Below are 17,041 nucleotides of genomic sequence, written 5' to 3'. Positions count from 1 at the left end.
AAAAAAAAAAAAAAAGAAAAGCATAATGCTAGGATATGTGGGATAAAATTTCAAAAAGTTATTAATAGCGTCTAAGGGGAAAATGTCTAATAATTCTGTAGCTAAAACAGTACCTTGTAACTCTTCATTCCTCATTCTCCCTGAGTGTTTTGAGAACACATGGGCTACCTAAACTCTTACACATTCCTGATGAAAGTTAAATTAGTACAAACATCTTGGAAATAAAATTAGCCTTAACTAGAAGAGTTAAAGTACTCACACCATGTAATCCCACCATCCTACTCTGATATGCTGTTGGGGACCTCCTTGCCTATGTGCCCTGTCATGTACAGGACACACGTATACTAATGTTTGTAGAGAAAACTGAAATTAACCATATACAACAACAGAAAAGTAGTAAAATTGTGGTTTAATTATAGAATGTAAAACTCCAGTAGTGAAAATGAATGACAGTCTCCCACATCAGGAGTAACTAACTCTCCTACACCTCGTGTGTGCGACAGAAGAAAACATGGAGGATGAGTTCAGCGTACAGGATGTTTAAAAGCAAGAAAAACTAATATTTGGTTTGGGGAATATGCATGCTTATCATAAAAATCCTTAGACAAATAAAGACTGTGGGATTGGGACTGGGCAGCAGCCCACGGTGGCTTCACAGGTTCTGCTTCTTATGCCAGTGGCAGGCACCCAAGTGCTCACTTGATCATAAATCCTTGAACTGCAATTTCTCAAACTGCACCTTGGGATGCACCTTTGATTATTTTTTTCTAAATGAAAAGAAAATACCAAAGGTCATTGCCAAGATCCCTACTGAGAACTACTTACATTGGAACAAGCCCACAGCCAATAGTAATGCACTACGTGGCAGAAAAGAACAAAGTGTCATGAAAGTAGCCCTGGCTAGAACTAGGTCATTGTCCCTCGACGCACTGGCAGCTCTGTGGATTCTCTAGTGTAGAAAGTTGAACCTGGTGAGCAAGGCACTTCCATCTTGCAAAGGAGGTAGTGTGTTACTTCTATTTACCACACATATAATTAAACTTTTACAGAATTAGAAAAGCAGAGTTTTGATCAAAATAAATTAGCAGGAAAACCCTATTTTAAAAAAAAAAAAAGTATCTTACTAGCAGTGATTAAAAAAAATCGAATCACCGGCTCGGCACCTGTGGCTCAAGTGGCTAAGGCGCCAGCCACATACACCTAAGGTGGCAGGTTCGAATCCCCAGCCCGGGCCTGCCAAACAACAATGATGGCTGCAACCAAAATAATGGCCAGGCGTTGTGGCGGGCACCTGTAGTCCCAGCTACTTGGGAGGCTGAGGCAGGAGACTCACTTGAGCCCAGGATTTGGAGGTTGCTGTGAGCTGTGATGCCATGGCACTCTACCCAGGGGGATAGCTTGAGGCTCTGTCTCAAAAAAAAAAAAAAATTGAATCACCAAGAATGAAATAAAAAATATAAATGGAAAACACCACAAAGCTGCTTTAGAAAAACTTTAGAAGCACATAGTCAGGGTGGTTTTGAGAATCACGTAGTATCTGAATCACTCTGACCACATCTCAATAGAAAACAATGTGGACGATACTAAATTTATATGGGATGCCCACTGAGTAGCTAGTTTTTGGAAAAACCTAGTTCTTAGATTTGAGCTAACCATTTTTGCCTACTGATCAAACGAAAATTGTTGTCACAATGCTAAACTAGGTGTGCAAACTAACAAGGAATTGAATTAGGTAAGTATTTTTGAACATGATGTTTGAGGGAAAGAAATCAACATTGCAGGCATCCTTAAAAAACTAATTTTGAAAAATTCTTTCTTCTTCCTTCTTTCTTCTGTTTTTTCTCCTCCTCCTTCTTCCTCTTCTTTTTTTCAGACACTGAGACTTGCTACGTTTCCCAGGCTGGTGTGAAATTCCAGGCCTCAAGAGATCCTCCAGCCTTACCTTCTGAGTCACTGGGAGCATAAGTGTGAACCACTATGCCCAGCTTTGAATCTCCTTTTAAAAACAAAGATAGCTATTATTTTAAAGGAATAAAGAGCACTGAAGTCTTGGAGCTATCTCATCCAGCTACTACATGTTCTCCATATTGTAGTAACTTACTGAAGTGAACATTCTTATTAAAGCCATTTGCATGGAAAACTTAGAAATATTATTGTATCTCCTTTCTCTGTCTGAAACTGTCATGTAGCTTCTACTGCTCTGTGATGTCTCAAACTTTTAATCATTACTTAGAAAAGAGAAGTTAAAACCATTACAGAAAAATAATCAGATGAAAGAAGCATTTGATTTTTTAAATTCTAAAACAATAATTTTAATCTTGATTTTGACATACAGGCAAAATCATTGATCCTCCTCCCTTCCAGAGGGGCAGCTTAGTTCCCACCCTGTGAATATGACCTATACTTAATGGTTCACTTCTAACTGATAGAACAGTGAGGATGGAATATTTTGTGACTCTGGGTGTAGGACATAAAACTCACTGTGGTTTCCACCTTGGTTCTCCCTCTCTCTTGGATCACATGCTCTGGGGAAGCCAGCTGCTGTGTCACAAGCAGCCCTGTGGAAAAGTCCATGTGCCAGGAACTGAGGCCTCCTGGGACCAGCCAACAAGGAGGTGAGGTTTCTTCAACAGCCATGTGAATGAACCACATTCCATGGACTCTCCAGCCACACTCAGATGACACAGCCCTGGCTGACAACTGGACTCTAACTTTGGGAGAGGCCCTGAGCTAGAAGATCTCAGGGAAAACGTTCCTGGAATCCTGAGTTTCAGTAACTATGGGAAATAATAAATATTTGTTTTCAGAGGAGGCTATGTTTTGGGAAATTTGTTACACAGCGGTAGACAACTACCACAACTTCCAAAGAGAGAACGAATTATTTTTTTTATTTCAGATTAATATGAGGGTATAAACCATTAGGTTACAATGCTTGCATTTGTTAGGTAAGTTCCCTGTTGTAGTTGTGCCCCTCACCCAGGAAGTGTGCCATATACCCTTCCATTGTGCCCACTGAGGGCCCACCAATCCCCCACCCTCCTCCCTTATATGCCCTTGCTCTTCCCTTCTCCCCAACTTGAATTAAATTAAGTTTCTCTCCTGTAAAGGTATGTATTATTTCATCTACTAATTCATATTATTCACTTCATATTAGTATTGAACAAACTAAATACTTGCTTTTCCATTCTTGTGATACTTTAATAAAGATTATTATTTCTAGCCATGCACAGTGACTCATACCTGTAATCCTAGCACATTGGGAGACTAAAATGGGTGGACTGCTCAAGCTCAGGAGTTTGAGACTAGCCTGAATAAGAGCAAGACCCTATCTCTACTAATAATAGAAAAAACAAGCTGGGAGTCGTGGCAAGCACCTGTATTCCCAGCTACTCGAGAGGCTGAGATAAAAGGATCACTTGGGCCCAAAAGTTTGAGGTTGCTGTGAGCTATGATGTCATGATACTCTACCCAGTGTGACAGAATGAGACTATGTCTCAAAAAAAAAAATTATTTCTAACTCTATCCATGTTTACATAAGATATAATGCCTCTATCTTTTTATGACTAAATAGTATGCCATGATATACATATACCACAGTTTATTAATCCATTCATGGGTTAACAGGCATATAGGTTGATTCTATGTATTGGCAATTGTGAATTGAGCTATGATAAACAATCTTGTGCAAATGTCCTTATGATAAACTTATTTTTTCCCCTCTGGTTAGATACCTAGTAATGGGATTGCAGGATCAAATGGAAGGTCTATTTTCAGTTCTTTAAGATTCTCCATACCTCTTTACAAAGAGGTTATATTAGTTTGAAGTCTCACAACAGTGTAAGAGTGTTTCCTTTTCTCTACGTCCACACCTGCATCTGCAGCTTTGGGACTTTATGATGGGGTGGGGGGGGGGGTTTGTTTGTTTGTTTGCAGTTTTGGCCAGGGCCGGGTTTGAACCCACCACCTCAGGTATATGGGGCCAGTTCCCTACTCCTTGAGCCACAGGCACCACCCTATGATGTGGGTATTTTCACTATTCTCACTAAGGTGAGATGATATCTCCAGACGGTTTTGATTTACTTTTCTCTGATCTTTGGGGCAATGAGCATTTTTCATGTGTTTAGTGGCCATTCGTCTCCCAAGAATAAGTTATTATACCTCAATTTTCATTTGATCTACATTAATTGTAAGATATTAAACATGTCATTTAGTTTTAGGATGTAAGAAGAATTTCCATGGCTAAAAAGGATGCATTTTATTACCATTCACAACCAACTATTCATTTGAAATTCTGTTTCCAACTGTGACCCATTAAACACAATGAGAAGACCCAGGCCATGCTAGGCTGATTCTATGATATCCCCCAATAACCACCCCCTGGTTATTCACCTTCCCTCAGGTTCAATTAACACTAATGTAGATATTGCTATGAAAGAATTTGCAGATATAATTAAAGTCCCAAATCAGTTGACTTTAAGATGGTGATTATCCCTGAATGAACTGTCCTAATCAGATGAGTTCTTAAAACAGTGGGTTTGTCCTGAGCACCAGATTCACAGGGAGAAAGGGAATTAGTGTGAATCTTTGGGCTTTGAAAGAGGACAGTTCCTGTGGCAAAGAATGCTGGTGGTAGCCCTCCTTCCTCTTGACCCTAACAGCTTGTAATCAAACAGGGATGGACCACAGTCCTACAACTGCCAGAAACTTAATTCTGCCCATGGGCTCCATGTAAGTTTAGGGAGGACCCAAACCTCAAGGTGAGGGCACAGCTTTGTGAAACCCTGAACAGAGAACCATGCCTGGATTTCTGACTAAGGAGCAGTAACAAATAAATGGCCCTTGTTTAAAGACAATAATTTGTGGGAATTTAGTATGTAAAAATAGAAAATTAATATCAAGCTCAATAAATAGGCACATAACATTTTTTTAACTGGAATGAATTTATGAACTAATATGCAATTACTTGCATGAAAGAAAATATTTCCTAACTCTTTTAGTATGTTTAAGTGTACGATTTTTAGGTGATTCAATTTTACTTCAATCAAATTCCTTCATTCAATAATAATTAAATTAGTCCTATTATGTACTAAGTATGCTTTTCCATGCTGGGGATACAGTTTTGACCCAACAAGCCCAAAGCCCCTGTGCTCATGTGCCTTACCTTCCAGAGGCTTTGTAGGAATGAGATCAACCCATTGGAGCATTGTAACTAAAGAAATGACAAAAACTGACTTTCACTAGAAGACTGGTGACCACCGTGAAGTAGAAAAGACCTGGGCAGCAGGTGAAGGGACAAGGCTGGCACCACATAGCAGGAGTGAGAGGTGGTGGGACTAAGGGGAGAAGGGGTCTGAGGGATGAGAGGGACAGAGAGAAGGGCTGGAGAAGCAGGAGGTGAGGAACAGGAGCAGAGGGAAAGAGTTGTAAAGCAGCTGAATTCTGATTTACATACAGTGTTTTATAGATTTTTAATACAGAGCCTAGCAGGGTGCTCTTTGCATTTGGTAATTAACACATTTGCGGGGCTGCCTAAGAGTGAATTGCCTCCTAATGTGGCTCAGATTAAAAAAGTACTAAGCGTCCCCTCCAAAATATGCACACAGCTCAGATGCGAATAATTCATAAAAAGAGTCAATGCATGAGCACTGGAGAAGGGCATGTTGACTGTTGGAGCACATGCAGCTTTGAAGTGATTAAAGTCCTACAGCTCCTAGCTGAAATACACAGTAACAAATTCTTTGTGTGAGATGTACTGAATTCACAAGTACAGACTAAGGACTATGGAATGAAAATAATTTTAAACTACAACTCAAGAGTCCAAGACACATAGTCCAGAAAAGTAAAACTCAGGAGCTTTAAGTCTAACTGTAACGAGTTCCAACACATTGTTCTATCAAGGTGCCAACATCACATGTGTTACAGATTAAATTCCTGATCATTCAGGGGTTACCTAGATTGTGCTATCCACTCAAGTTAATAAGCGAGCAGGAAACTGGTCTCTATGAGAGTGTCTGTCAGGTGTGTTCAGACAGAACTTCTCCAGGTTTATAGAGAAAACCACCATCTCTACACCTCCAGTCCCAGGGCAAGTTCACTCTGGCATCAAGTTCCCTGGAGTGAGTTTTCTTGTAGAGGAGTCTAGGCTGGGAGGAAAGGATTAGGAAGCAAGGCGTCTAGTTCAATGAGAGGAATCTGTGAGGAAAAGAAAAGGAAGAAGCTGGACCCACTGTTGGGTGAAGTTCTTTCTCACGGAGAGAGAAGGATGGCTTGGCCAAGGGTGCAAGTTCGCTCCTAGAATTGTTTGAAAGCCAGAAACGAATACATACTCTTAGATGGTATGTAGCAAAATGTCTTTATTTTCCACTCCCTTTTATTGGGAGCCAGTCATGTATACCACATTGATCAATAATCCAAGTCCGGGTAAGTGAGATAACCCTCATAAGATTAGCCTAAAGAAAGAAAGTCCGGGAAAGTAAGACAACCATCTTAAGCTAGACTCACGCTGTTCCTCTCTGAAGACCTAAAAGAACTATACATTATCTGACTTCTATTTTTAAAGTTAACGGTTAGGATAAACAGAGAAGTAAAACCTTTTTCTTCTATATACTCAATTAAATTTCCGAGAAACAGGCTCCATGACTGTTTTCTTATGGTTTGGAGACCCTGCAGTTATGATGGAGTATTTTACTCAACATCATTATGATGGAGTTTTTCTTTTCACTCACACCAACCTTTGAGTCATGTCCTCTGCACAGATGGGCCGTTTCAACCCTTATCTGGCAGGCTGACTTGACTGCCCAGTCGGGGTTCCCTGTAGGAGGTTGTAAAGCCTGGCCTGCAGGGCCCCACTGTGTTTTCCCAGGTTGCTTAGGCCTCGACAAAAGCACATAATACTCGCAACTCTTTTTGCTCAGTTTCTGGAATTAAAAGAGCACATTTCATTTAATTTTATGGGGATTCAGCCTACAACCCAGACTGGGGATCAGACAGCTCCTGGACCAGGACTCAGGAGTTGGCGTGAGGAACAGCGGTCAGTGCAATAGCAGAGGGGTCAGGGGAAAGTCCCAGGTTCCGGGCATGGAATCTCAGGGATCTCAGTCTGAAGGCGGTAGCTGGGATGGGGAAGCTCAGGTCTCCCGGCAATTCACTTCTCCTCCCAGCGATTCACTTCTCCTCCCAGCTCCTGTCAGGTTCTTCTTCTTGGATACTGCTGACGCAGGCCCGGTTCTCATTCTCATTGCGTGTGGGTTTCCAGAAAAGCCAATCATAGTCACCGGAGTTCCCGGTCATTAAGTTTCCATCAAGCTCCCCGGACTCAGCGTCTCTTCAGATTCCGAGGATGGGGGTCGCGGCTCCCAGAATCCTCCTCCTGCTGCTCTTGGGGGCCCTAGTCCTGACCGAGACCTGTGCGGGTGTGTGCGGAGTGGGGAATGAAACGGCCTCTGAGGGGAGGGCGAGGGGACCACCTGGCTGGGAAGCAGGACCCGGGAAGCCGCACCAGGAGTGTGTCGCGCCGGGTCTCAGCCCCTCCTGCCCACAGGCTCCCACTCCCTGCGGTATTTCTCCACGGCTGTGTCCCGTCCCGGCCGGGGGGCGCCCCAGTACATCGCCGTTGGCTACGTGGACGACACACAGTTCGTGCGGTTCGACAGCGACACGGAGAATCCGAGGATGGAGGCGTGGGCGCCGTGGGCGGAGCGGGAGGGGCCGGAGTATTGGGACGAGGAGACACAGCGCGTCAAGGGCCACGCACAGGTTAACCGAGTGTGCGTGGACATCCTCCGCGGCCGCTACAACCAGAGCGAGGGCGGTGAGTGACCCCGGGCCGGATCGCAAGTCACGACCCCTCCTCACCCCCACAGACAACCCTGCGTCGCCTGTGTCTCCACGTCCGCGACTTCCCCCAAGGCTGCGAGACCCGTGAAACCTTCAACGCAGAAAGGGTGCACGGGGACCTTGACCCACTTTGGTTTTAAGTTTAGGGCGAAATCCCAGCAGGGTGGTCGGGGCTGGGAGAGAATGGTGGACGCGGCTGACCGCGGCGGGGCCGGGGCCAGGGTCTCACACTATACAGTGGATGTACGGCTGCGACGTGGGGCCAGACGGGCGCCTCCTCCGCGGGTACTGGCAGGAAGCCTACGACGGCGCCGACCATCTCACCCTGAACGAGGACCTGCGCTCCTGGACCGCGGCGGACCCGGTAGCTCAGATTGCCAAGCGCGATTTGGAGGCGAGGCGTGACGCCGAGTACTGGAGGGCCTACCTGGAGGGCAGGTGCGTGGAGTCGCTCCGCAGACACCTGGAGTACGGGAAGGACACGCTGCAGCGCGCGGGTACGAGGGGCGCGGGGCACCTCCCACATCTCCTGTAGGTCTCCCGCCTCACCATCCACAAGGAGGGGAGGAAAATGGGCCCAACACTAGAATATCGCCTTACCTCTGGTCAGAGTAGGAAGACGCTCCCATACCAGTGTCCTCTGGGACAGTTAAGGAATGAAATCTCCCAGGAAAACAGAGGGACAGAGTCCCTGAAATATTGATCATTGATTTTCTCTGACCCTGCAGTAGTTTTTCTCTCAGGCCTTGTTCTCTGCCCCACTCATTTGTTTGGAAGTCTGATTCAAGTCCTTCCGGTCACTCAGCCTCCACTCAGGTCAGGACCCTGTTCTCCTCTTTGGAGACAGGAAATTTCAAGGAACAGGAGATCATCCCAGACCCCTGAGTCCAGGCTGGTGTCTGAATTTCGCACTCGCTTCCACACCCCAGTTGTCCTGTCCATTCTCAGGATCTCACATGAGCACTGCTGGAGTGTCCCGTGAGGGATACAAAGTGCCTGAATCTTGTGACTCTTTCCTTCAGATCCGCCAAAGACTCGTGTGACCCACCACCTCACCTCTGACTATGAGGCCACCCTGAGGTGCTGGGCCCTGGGCTTCTACCCTGCGGTGATCACACTGACCTGGCAGCGGGATGGGGAGGACCAGACCCAGGACATGGAGCTTGTAGAGACCAGGCCTTCCGGGGACAACAGAACCTTCCAGAAGTGGGCAGCTGTGGTGGTGCCTTCTGGAGAGGAGCACAGATATACGTGCCATGTGCAGCATGAGGGACTGGGGGAGCCCCTCACCCTAAGATGGGGTAAGAAGGGATGTGGGGATGTCATGTCTCTTGTCAGGGAAAGTAGGAGCCTTTCTGAGTCCTTTAGCATGGTCAGGGCTGAGGGCTGGAATAAGGCCTCTCACCTTCATGTCCTTTTCCAGAGCCATCTTCCCAGCCCAGCACCCCTGTGGTGGGCATCATTGCTGGCCTGGTTCTCCTTGGAACTGTGCTCACTGGAGCTGTGGTTGCCACTGTGATGTGGAGGAAGAAGAGCTCAGGTAGGGAAAGGGTGAGTGGCAGGGTCTGCATTTTCTTGTCCCACTGGGGTTTCAACTCCAGGTAGCAGGGTGCCCCGCCCCATTATGGGAAGTTCCATCCACACACACCTGCTTAGCCAGCTGGGGATCCTGGGTGCCAACACTTACTCTTTTGTATAGCACATGTGACAATGAAGGACAGAGTTTTAATGTAATGATTATGGGAACCTAATCCCCATCAGTCACTGATCAGAGAGAAAGGACCTGGCTCAGGACAGACCTCCAGGAGGAGAGTTGATCCACTCTTTCCTGCCCCTGTGATTCCTGATTCTGCCCTGGGTCTTCAGTCAGAGTTCTGGAAACTTCTCTGAGATCCAACACTAGGTTCCTGTATGACCTCATGGCCCTGTCTCCTCCCTGGCCTCTCACAGGGCATTTTCTTCCCACAGGTGGAAAAGGAAGGAGCTACACTCAGGCTACAAGTAAGTATGGAGGGTGGTGATCTGTGAGGCCTTTAGGATACTGTAGACAGGAGTCCATGGGAACTCCCAGCCACATAATTCCTCCTGTACCCACATCTTCTGTGGGCTCTGACCAGGTCCTTTTTTGTTCAAACCCAGGCAGCGACAGGGCCCAGGGATCAGATGTGTCTCTCACAGCTTATAAAGGTGAGACCCAGAGAGTGTGATATGAGGGTGGGGTGGGACAGAAGGAACACAGCTGGGCTGTGGGGTTTCTTAGATGGGACATTTTGAGTGTGTGATGGGTTGTTCAGATGTCACAATTTGCTGTGACTAACCTGAATTTGTTCCTTTTTTTTTCTATAGCCTGAGACAGTTGCCTTGTGTGGGACTATGTGTTCACGCCTCCCTTTTGTGACTTCAAGAGCCTCTGAGTTCTGCAAATCCTTCTGAATGACTCTGCATCCTTGTTTGCCTGATGTGAGGAGGTGGGGAGGCCAATATACTGCCATGTCCATTGTGACGCCTTCTCCCACACTGACCTGTGTCCCTTCTTGATTATCTTTCCTGTTACAGAGAGATAGGGCTGGGAGGTCTCCATCCCAGTCTCAATGTCATGGTGTACTGAGCTGCTTCCCTGTCTAAAATAAGAATTTGGATGTAAATTTGTTTTCTCAAATTCTTCGCATAAGAGGCAAGAAGGGAAATAAAAGGGAGACCTGAGAACCTTCCACAATGTGTTTGTTTGCTGTGCTAAGTCTTTTGCAGATGGGGACAGGAGAAAGCTGTGAGGAGCCGAGTGTGGATCGGGCCTGTGCCCAGTTGGTGCTCAGTCTATCATGGGCTTTATGTGGTCACTACTTGGCAGAGTCATCCTCGCTGCACCACCTGTGATCCCAGGGGCTTGTCCCAGCAGGACCTGTGATCACAGGGGCTGACACATGGCCCAGGGTGGTTCCTGTACACAGGAGTCTCTGTGATATCAAGAGATAGAATTTTCACACTGTTCAGCTCTTGCCCTCCTCCTAGGGCTCTTTCCTAGATGGCATTCTCCATCTTTTCCCCAACATTTTTGTTATTTTATTTTAAATTTATTTTTAATCTGTATGGATGCAGAATAGTTGTCTACAATTGTGGGGTACATGTGATATTTTGATGCAGGTGTACAATGTGTAATGATCAAATCTGTGTAATTAGGATATCCATCATCTTAAACATTTATCATTTGTTATGTAGGGAACATTCTAAATTAGATTAAATTAAATCTCATTATTTTGAAAGTTACAATAGATCATTGTATTTAAACAAATGTATTATTTGTGACAGGGTCTCACTTTGTTGCATGGGCCACAGTGCAGTGGCATCATCCTCAGTCACTGCAGCATCAAACTCCTGGGCTCAAACATTCCTCCTGTCTCACCCCATGAGTAGCTTAGATTACAAATGCTGACACCAGGTCCACTTAATTTTTTAAAAACTAGTTTGTAGAGATTGGGCCTCACTTTTGCCCTGGCTAGCCTTGAACTCATGGCCTATAGCAATTCTGCCACAGGCATGAGCCACCCCATCCAGCCTAGTAATGATTGTTACTCTATTTTGCTACTGAACACTGGGTCTCATTTCTTGCATCTGTTTTTGTACCCATTAACCAACCCTCTTGGGTTCCCCTCCACACTACCCTTCCCAGCCTCTACTAACCACTATCCTGTTTGCTACCGCCATGAAATCAGTTTTTTTGTTTGTTTGTTTTGGGCCAGGACTAGGTTTGAAACCGCCACCTCCGGTATAGGGGACCAGTACCCTACTCCTTTGAGCCACAGGCGCCACCCATGAAATCAGTTTTTTAGGTCTCTCTTGACACAACACACAACTTTTTTCTTTTTGTGCCGGGTTTATTGCACTTAATATAACGTCCTCTAGTTCTATTAACGTTGCTGCACTCAACCTTTTTAAAGGAACCATATTCTGCAATTAGCAGAGAGGAGGGAGCCCATTTACCTAAGCCCATCTTAGGTAAATTTCCTCTTCTGCTCTGCTCCACTGCCCTCTCCCTACCCTTAGTTCTAGTAACCTTAGTACTGGCTCCATCCCAAACTTGTGGATTATTAAATCAGGCTCTAAGTTAGTTTATACTTGTTTGCAAAATTGGACCCATAGGCAAGGATTGTTCTTTCTGAGGAGAGAAATATCACTGTGTGCTGCAGAGTGCAGGAGGGTCAGTGTGGAAGGGGGGGTAAGGGGGGGCACACACAGCACTGGGGAGAAAAGCTCAGGCAGCATTGATGTCAGTGTGAGAGGTTTGTCTGCCAGATACAAGACTTTTTACATCTAGGAAACATCATTCAAGTTAAAACCAGAAAACTTGAAAGCCTTCGGGAGCATGTGTTCTAGTGGGAAGAGACAGACTATATTCTGTGAGCAGACCAAATACAGAAAGTGTTTATGTTAGAAAATGGTAAATGCTACCAGGAACATGACCCAGAAGGTGTGTGGGGACAGGGATGGTGGTTATTGTGCTGGGTGAACAGCATGGGACTTGTTGCAAAGGTGATCTTTGAGGAAAGATTTGAAGGATATGATGAATTATCAATGAGGATGTCTGGGAAGTTCTTTCCTGCCAGCGGGAACCTTCTTCCACAATGGCACTGAAGCAGGAAGTTTGCTCCTGTTTGGGGAAGAACGGAGGGCTGAACAGAGAGTCCCCAAGATGAGGTCAGAGGTGGGGCTGGAGCATGTAGGAGTGGAGGGTTTGGAAAGGATGTGACCTTTGCCCTGATTGAGATGGGGAGTTAGAGGACAGTTTTGAACAGAATAGGGACATGGTATGACTTCTCTATTAACAGGGTCTCTGGCTACTATGCTGAGAACTAAACTGAGAGGCGGAGACAATGGAGCAGCAGGGAAACAACAGGGAAGGAGGGCAGGATTCCTGACTGCAGATACTGGTGTGAGCAGTGGGAATGGAGGGAAGTGATGGGTTCTGGATACACTTTGAAGATGGACTTTACAGCATCATCTAACGCATCTGGGTGTGAGGAAAAGGAGTCCAGGAGGACACCCACAGCTGTGGGCTGTGTCAGCAGAAGGATGGAGCTGCCATTGGTGGAGATAGGGACAACTCTGGCAGGGTGTTTGAGAAAGGGGCATCCCAGACATTCAGTGGAGGAGGTGTCCACTAGGAGTAGAGGGGAGGGAGTTGGGGAGGCAGCTAGACAGACATGTCTGGAGTTTAGGAGAAATGTCTAAGCTAGAAAATAAATTTGAGGGTGACACCACATAATTAATATTTAAAGCCTTGAGCATGGATAAGGCCACAATAGAGTGATGGGCTGTAGAAGAGAATGTGAACAAGAATGCATCCTGGTACTCCAGGGCTGAGGATGTGATCTGACCACATGTCCAGAGCAGACTGGACAGTTCTGACACCACATCCAGAAGGCACATAGAGCACAGAGTCCCAGAATTTCCTGTGTGTGGGAATCACCTGGACATGGTGCTGAGACACAGTCAGGAGTCAAGCCGGTGACTCTGTGTTCATGATAAGGGTGGTGCTGATGCAGCTGGTCTTCAGATCACACTTTAGTAGCAAGATTGCAGACCAGGATCCCCAGGTGTGTGTGCATCAGCCTAAACTGCAGGGCTTGTTAAATAAGTGAGTCCTTGGTCTCGTGGAATACTCTGAGAGTGGTTCTGGGGAGGGGCCTGAGTATTTTCTGTAATCCTCAGCCAAACTGGGAATCCCTGAAGCCAGTGAGCAGAGAGTGCCCAGGGTGGGTCTTCAAACCCTTTTTAAACATCAGAAAGAAAAGGGCCATGATGTTGGGAGATTTGCATCATTCTCTCTATTGTCAGTTAGGGTCAGGCAGAGAATTCTGGAAGTGACTCTCAGCTCTACACAAAGAACATCTCTGAGGTGGCGACTGTGGCTCAGTTGGGTAGGGTGCCGGCCCCATATACCGAGGGTGGCAGGTTCGAACCCGGCTCTGGCCAAACTGCATCAACAACAAGAAAATATAGCTGGACGTTGTGGCAGGCACCTGTAGTCCCAGCTACTCAGGAGGCTGAGGCAAGAGAATCACCTAAGCTCAGGAGCTGGAGGTTGCTGTGAACTGTGACACTATGGCACTCTACCAAGGGTGATAAAGTAACACTCTGTCTCTTTAAAAAAAAAAAAAAAAAAAGAACATCTCTGAATGCTGTGCTCAGACACTGTTCCCTGAACTGATTTCTCACTCACCTCTTGGAACAAACAATAGAAGTCAAATATTTCTAATGTACATATAAGGCAGTATATACCCGGTCTGACAATTAAGCTCACTTAACTGTGAGTGATATAGGGAACTCAGGAGAAGCTACAATATGGGAGATTAGAGACATCTCCTCATAAGCTGTTCTCAGTAAGTTAGGGAGAGAGAAGTCTCCATCTGGGTTCTCCAGCCCAGAAACAATATTGTGATTGTCCTAGGCACAGTGAGACAGCCTAGGACACCAGGAGCAAAAAAAGATAAGCATGGTGGGAGGCCTGCAAAGAAAGGGTGCAAAGGAGTGGCATGACCCAGGGACAGAGTCTACAGGTGGAATCCTTGAGGGATTAAGTCTGCAGGAGATTCCCCTCCATGCCCCCAAGCACCCTGTTTGAGTGGACAAGGGACCTGACCGCACTCCAGAAGGGCCTATCCCTCCAGGCATGGGTTGTCATGAGAAACAAAGAGGAACTGAGGGCTCACAGGACTCTCAAGGGCATAGAAGCCAGTCTTTGGCAGTGGGCTGGACAGAGTGCATGCTCCTTCTGTGGGACAGGGCTGAAGCCTGAGTTCCACTGGGTAGGTTTAGACTGTAGCTTACTCAACAGGAAACTCTGGCTGCCAGGCATCCTGCCACCCCCAGAGAGCCCCAGGAGGGGAGCAAACTGAAACCTTGATACAGCTCACACCCAAGGCGGCCCAGTTGGAGCAGCTTTCTAAGATCCCAGTGTGGACCGGCTTTGACTCTGTCCTCTAGACTAGGACAACCAACTCTAGGCTGACTCCCACAGAGATGCCCATCAAATTGTGGTGATCCGGCCTCCCACACAGAATAGCTGGGGGTGTCCCCCAGAAAGTCTGGGGTAAGCTTCAGGACATTAGCTCTCCTGCCCCTCCAGGGATTTAGCTCTTCTATAGCTACCACACTCAGATTAAAATTTAAAAAATCAGGAATATAAGACCAGGTCTCCATGGCAAGTAGGTAGTAACTTCCAGCACCTACCACATCCCAAAACAGATCTGGGGTTTATTGAGGTTCTTTTTTTAATCCAGGAATGCCACCTAGTGTTAATTTTTTTTTCATTCCTAATTATGGAGCACTCACTGGTTCTTATACAATATATTTTTAATGCTAACAGTTTTGTTCTCTGTCCCTTTCTCTTTTGTTATTTTTCTTATCTTTCCCTCATAACTCCCCTAGACAAGCTAGACCACCAATCATTTTTAACAGAGTCTTGCTCTGAGGCTTGAGCTGCAGTGCTATGGTATTGGCCAGGCTCATGGCAGCCTTGAACCCCTGGTTATAAGGGACCTCAACTTTGGCCCCTGAGTAGCTAGGACTGCAGCCCCTGCCATGGCCTATGGCTGATGTTTTTCTATTTTGGCATCTTACTGTAATCTGCCACTCTGTAACTTTGCTCTATTTTAGCATCTTACTATAATCTGCCATTCTGTAACCAGTTGCTCAGGCTAGTCTCAAACTCCTGGTGTTAATCAATCATCCTGCCTCACCCTCCCAGAATGCCAGCATTGGTGGTATAGGCCACTGCACCCAGCCTACTTTTTTCGTCTTTTTTTTTCTTATTCTACTTCTCACTTCTTTTCTTTTCTCTTCCTTTTGTTCCTGTACCAAAAGGCCAATTGAACATCAAAGCACAGAGATGAATAAGATTGAGAAGAAGGAGGAAGCAAAAGAATAAGTAGAGAAAAGAAATAAAGAAGAAGAAACCACACATTAGAAGGAGCCAACAAAAAAATTCTGGGAATGTGAAAAATCAGAGCAGATCAACTCCCCCAAGGATTCACGGTGTACCGCCATAAACCCATCTATAAAGGAATCATGTAAGTGACAGAAAAGGAATTAAGAGTATGAACGGCAAAAATGAAGAGAATTGAAGGGAAAGTAGAAAGCCACCATAAGGAAATTTAAAAATTGACCCAAGAAATGAGTGAAACCATAAGCAATTCTGCTTGGCACTGGAATCAGACAAGGATGCCCACTTTGCACTATTATCCGACACACTACTGGAAGTTCTACCAATGCAATCAGGCAAGAGAACAATATGAATGGTATCCAAACAGGGATGGAGGAGGTTAAACTATTGCTCTTTCTTTTTTTTTTTCTTTATTTTCTTTCTTCATTTTTCTAGTTTAAATATAATTTTTCATTGTTGCCTTCTTTAACAATTAGAACTTAATTTTTGCTAGTGTTTCTACACCTACTATTTGGTTTTTCTCCCCAATTTTATCCCATAAAGTTTTCTGTTTTCTTGTTTTGGTTTGATTTATAGCATTTTTGTCTTTCCTCTCTACTTGGTGGAAGTGGAGTACTATGTCTGAACAGGCTGGCAAAGAGCTGCTGACCTCAAGGGAACCAACCAACATGGCACCCACAGAGGTTGGGGGTTTAAAGGTTGAGTCAAAGTACTCTACTAAACACTTATATTGCTCCCGTCTCCCTCTTTCTGTGCCTCTGTTCTTTTTGTCAATATTCCCTTTTACCCCCTCTTCTTTCTCTTTTTTCTTTTATTTTTTTTCTCTTTTTTCCCTTCTTGCTCTTCAATCTTCTCCTCCTTCTGGTCCTGTACCAAAAGGACTCATCAAAACCCTAGGCCAGAGGCGTGGTAACTTAAAGAGCAGGAGGAAGTGAAGGAAAATTAAGGCAAGGAAACAGGTAAAAGAAAACACTCATGAGGAAGAATCAGCAGAAAAATCCTGGCAACATGAAAAAACAGTCAGAACAACCCCTCAAGGGACCGTGAGGTAGCTACTGCAGAGGAGTCCAACTATAAAGAAATGTTAGAAATGACAGAAAGGGAATTTAGAATACAGATGGGCTCAGCACCTGTGGTTCAAGTGGCTAGGGTACCAGCCACATACACCTAGGGTGGCAGGTTTGAATCCAGCCTGGGCCTGCCAAACAACAATGACGGCTGCAACCAAAAAAATAGCTGGGCATTGTGGCAGGCGCATGTAATCCC

The 17,041-nt window shown here is 45.6% G+C and overlaps 1 protein-coding gene across 1 annotated transcript; it reads left to right on the top strand.

Moving 5' to 3' along the window:
* Window positions 1-7,305: 7,305 nt before the first annotated feature.
* LOC100952503 (HLA class I histocompatibility antigen, B-46 alpha chain-like) lies at window positions 7,306-10,295 on the top strand. The gene is made up of 8 exons (XM_012804646.2): window positions 7,306-7,412; window positions 7,541-7,810; window positions 8,058-8,333; window positions 8,859-9,137; window positions 9,260-9,376; window positions 9,805-9,837; window positions 9,976-10,023; window positions 10,183-10,295. The coding sequence occupies exons 1-8, from the start codon at window positions 7,340-7,342 to the stop codon at window positions 10,185-10,187; spliced, it is 1,101 nt and encodes a 366-aa protein (XP_012660100.2). The 5' UTR covers window positions 7,306-7,339; the 3' UTR covers window positions 10,188-10,295.
* Window positions 10,296-17,041: the final 6,746 nt, after the last annotated feature.

The sequence above is a fragment of the Otolemur garnettii genome, unplaced genomic scaffold (assembly GCF_000181295.1).
Source record: "Otolemur garnettii isolate 467f Iridium unplaced genomic scaffold, OtoGar3 scaffold00031, whole genome shotgun sequence".
NCBI lineage: Eukaryota > Metazoa > Chordata > Mammalia > Primates > Galagidae > Otolemur > Otolemur garnettii.
The sequence above is the reverse complement of the archived record's forward strand: the minus strand, read 5'-3'. Positions and strand labels throughout refer to the sequence as shown.

What these genes read in the sequence shown, in the direction of transcription:
- LOC100952503 (XM_012804646.2), top strand. Translation starts at nt 7,340, where the DNA reads ATGGGGGTCGCGGCTCCCAGAATCCTCCTCCTGCTGCTCTTGGGGGCC. An exon ending in CCTGACCGAGACCTGTGCGG is followed by an intron (nt 7,413 to 7,540) that starts GTGTGTGCGGAG and finishes TCCTGCCCACAG; the next exon opens with GCTCCCACTCCCTGCGGTAT. An exon ending in GGACACGCTGCAGCGCGCGG is followed by an intron (nt 8,334 to 8,858) that starts GTACGAGGGGCG and finishes TCTTTCCTTCAG; the next exon opens with ATCCGCCAAAGACTCGTGTG.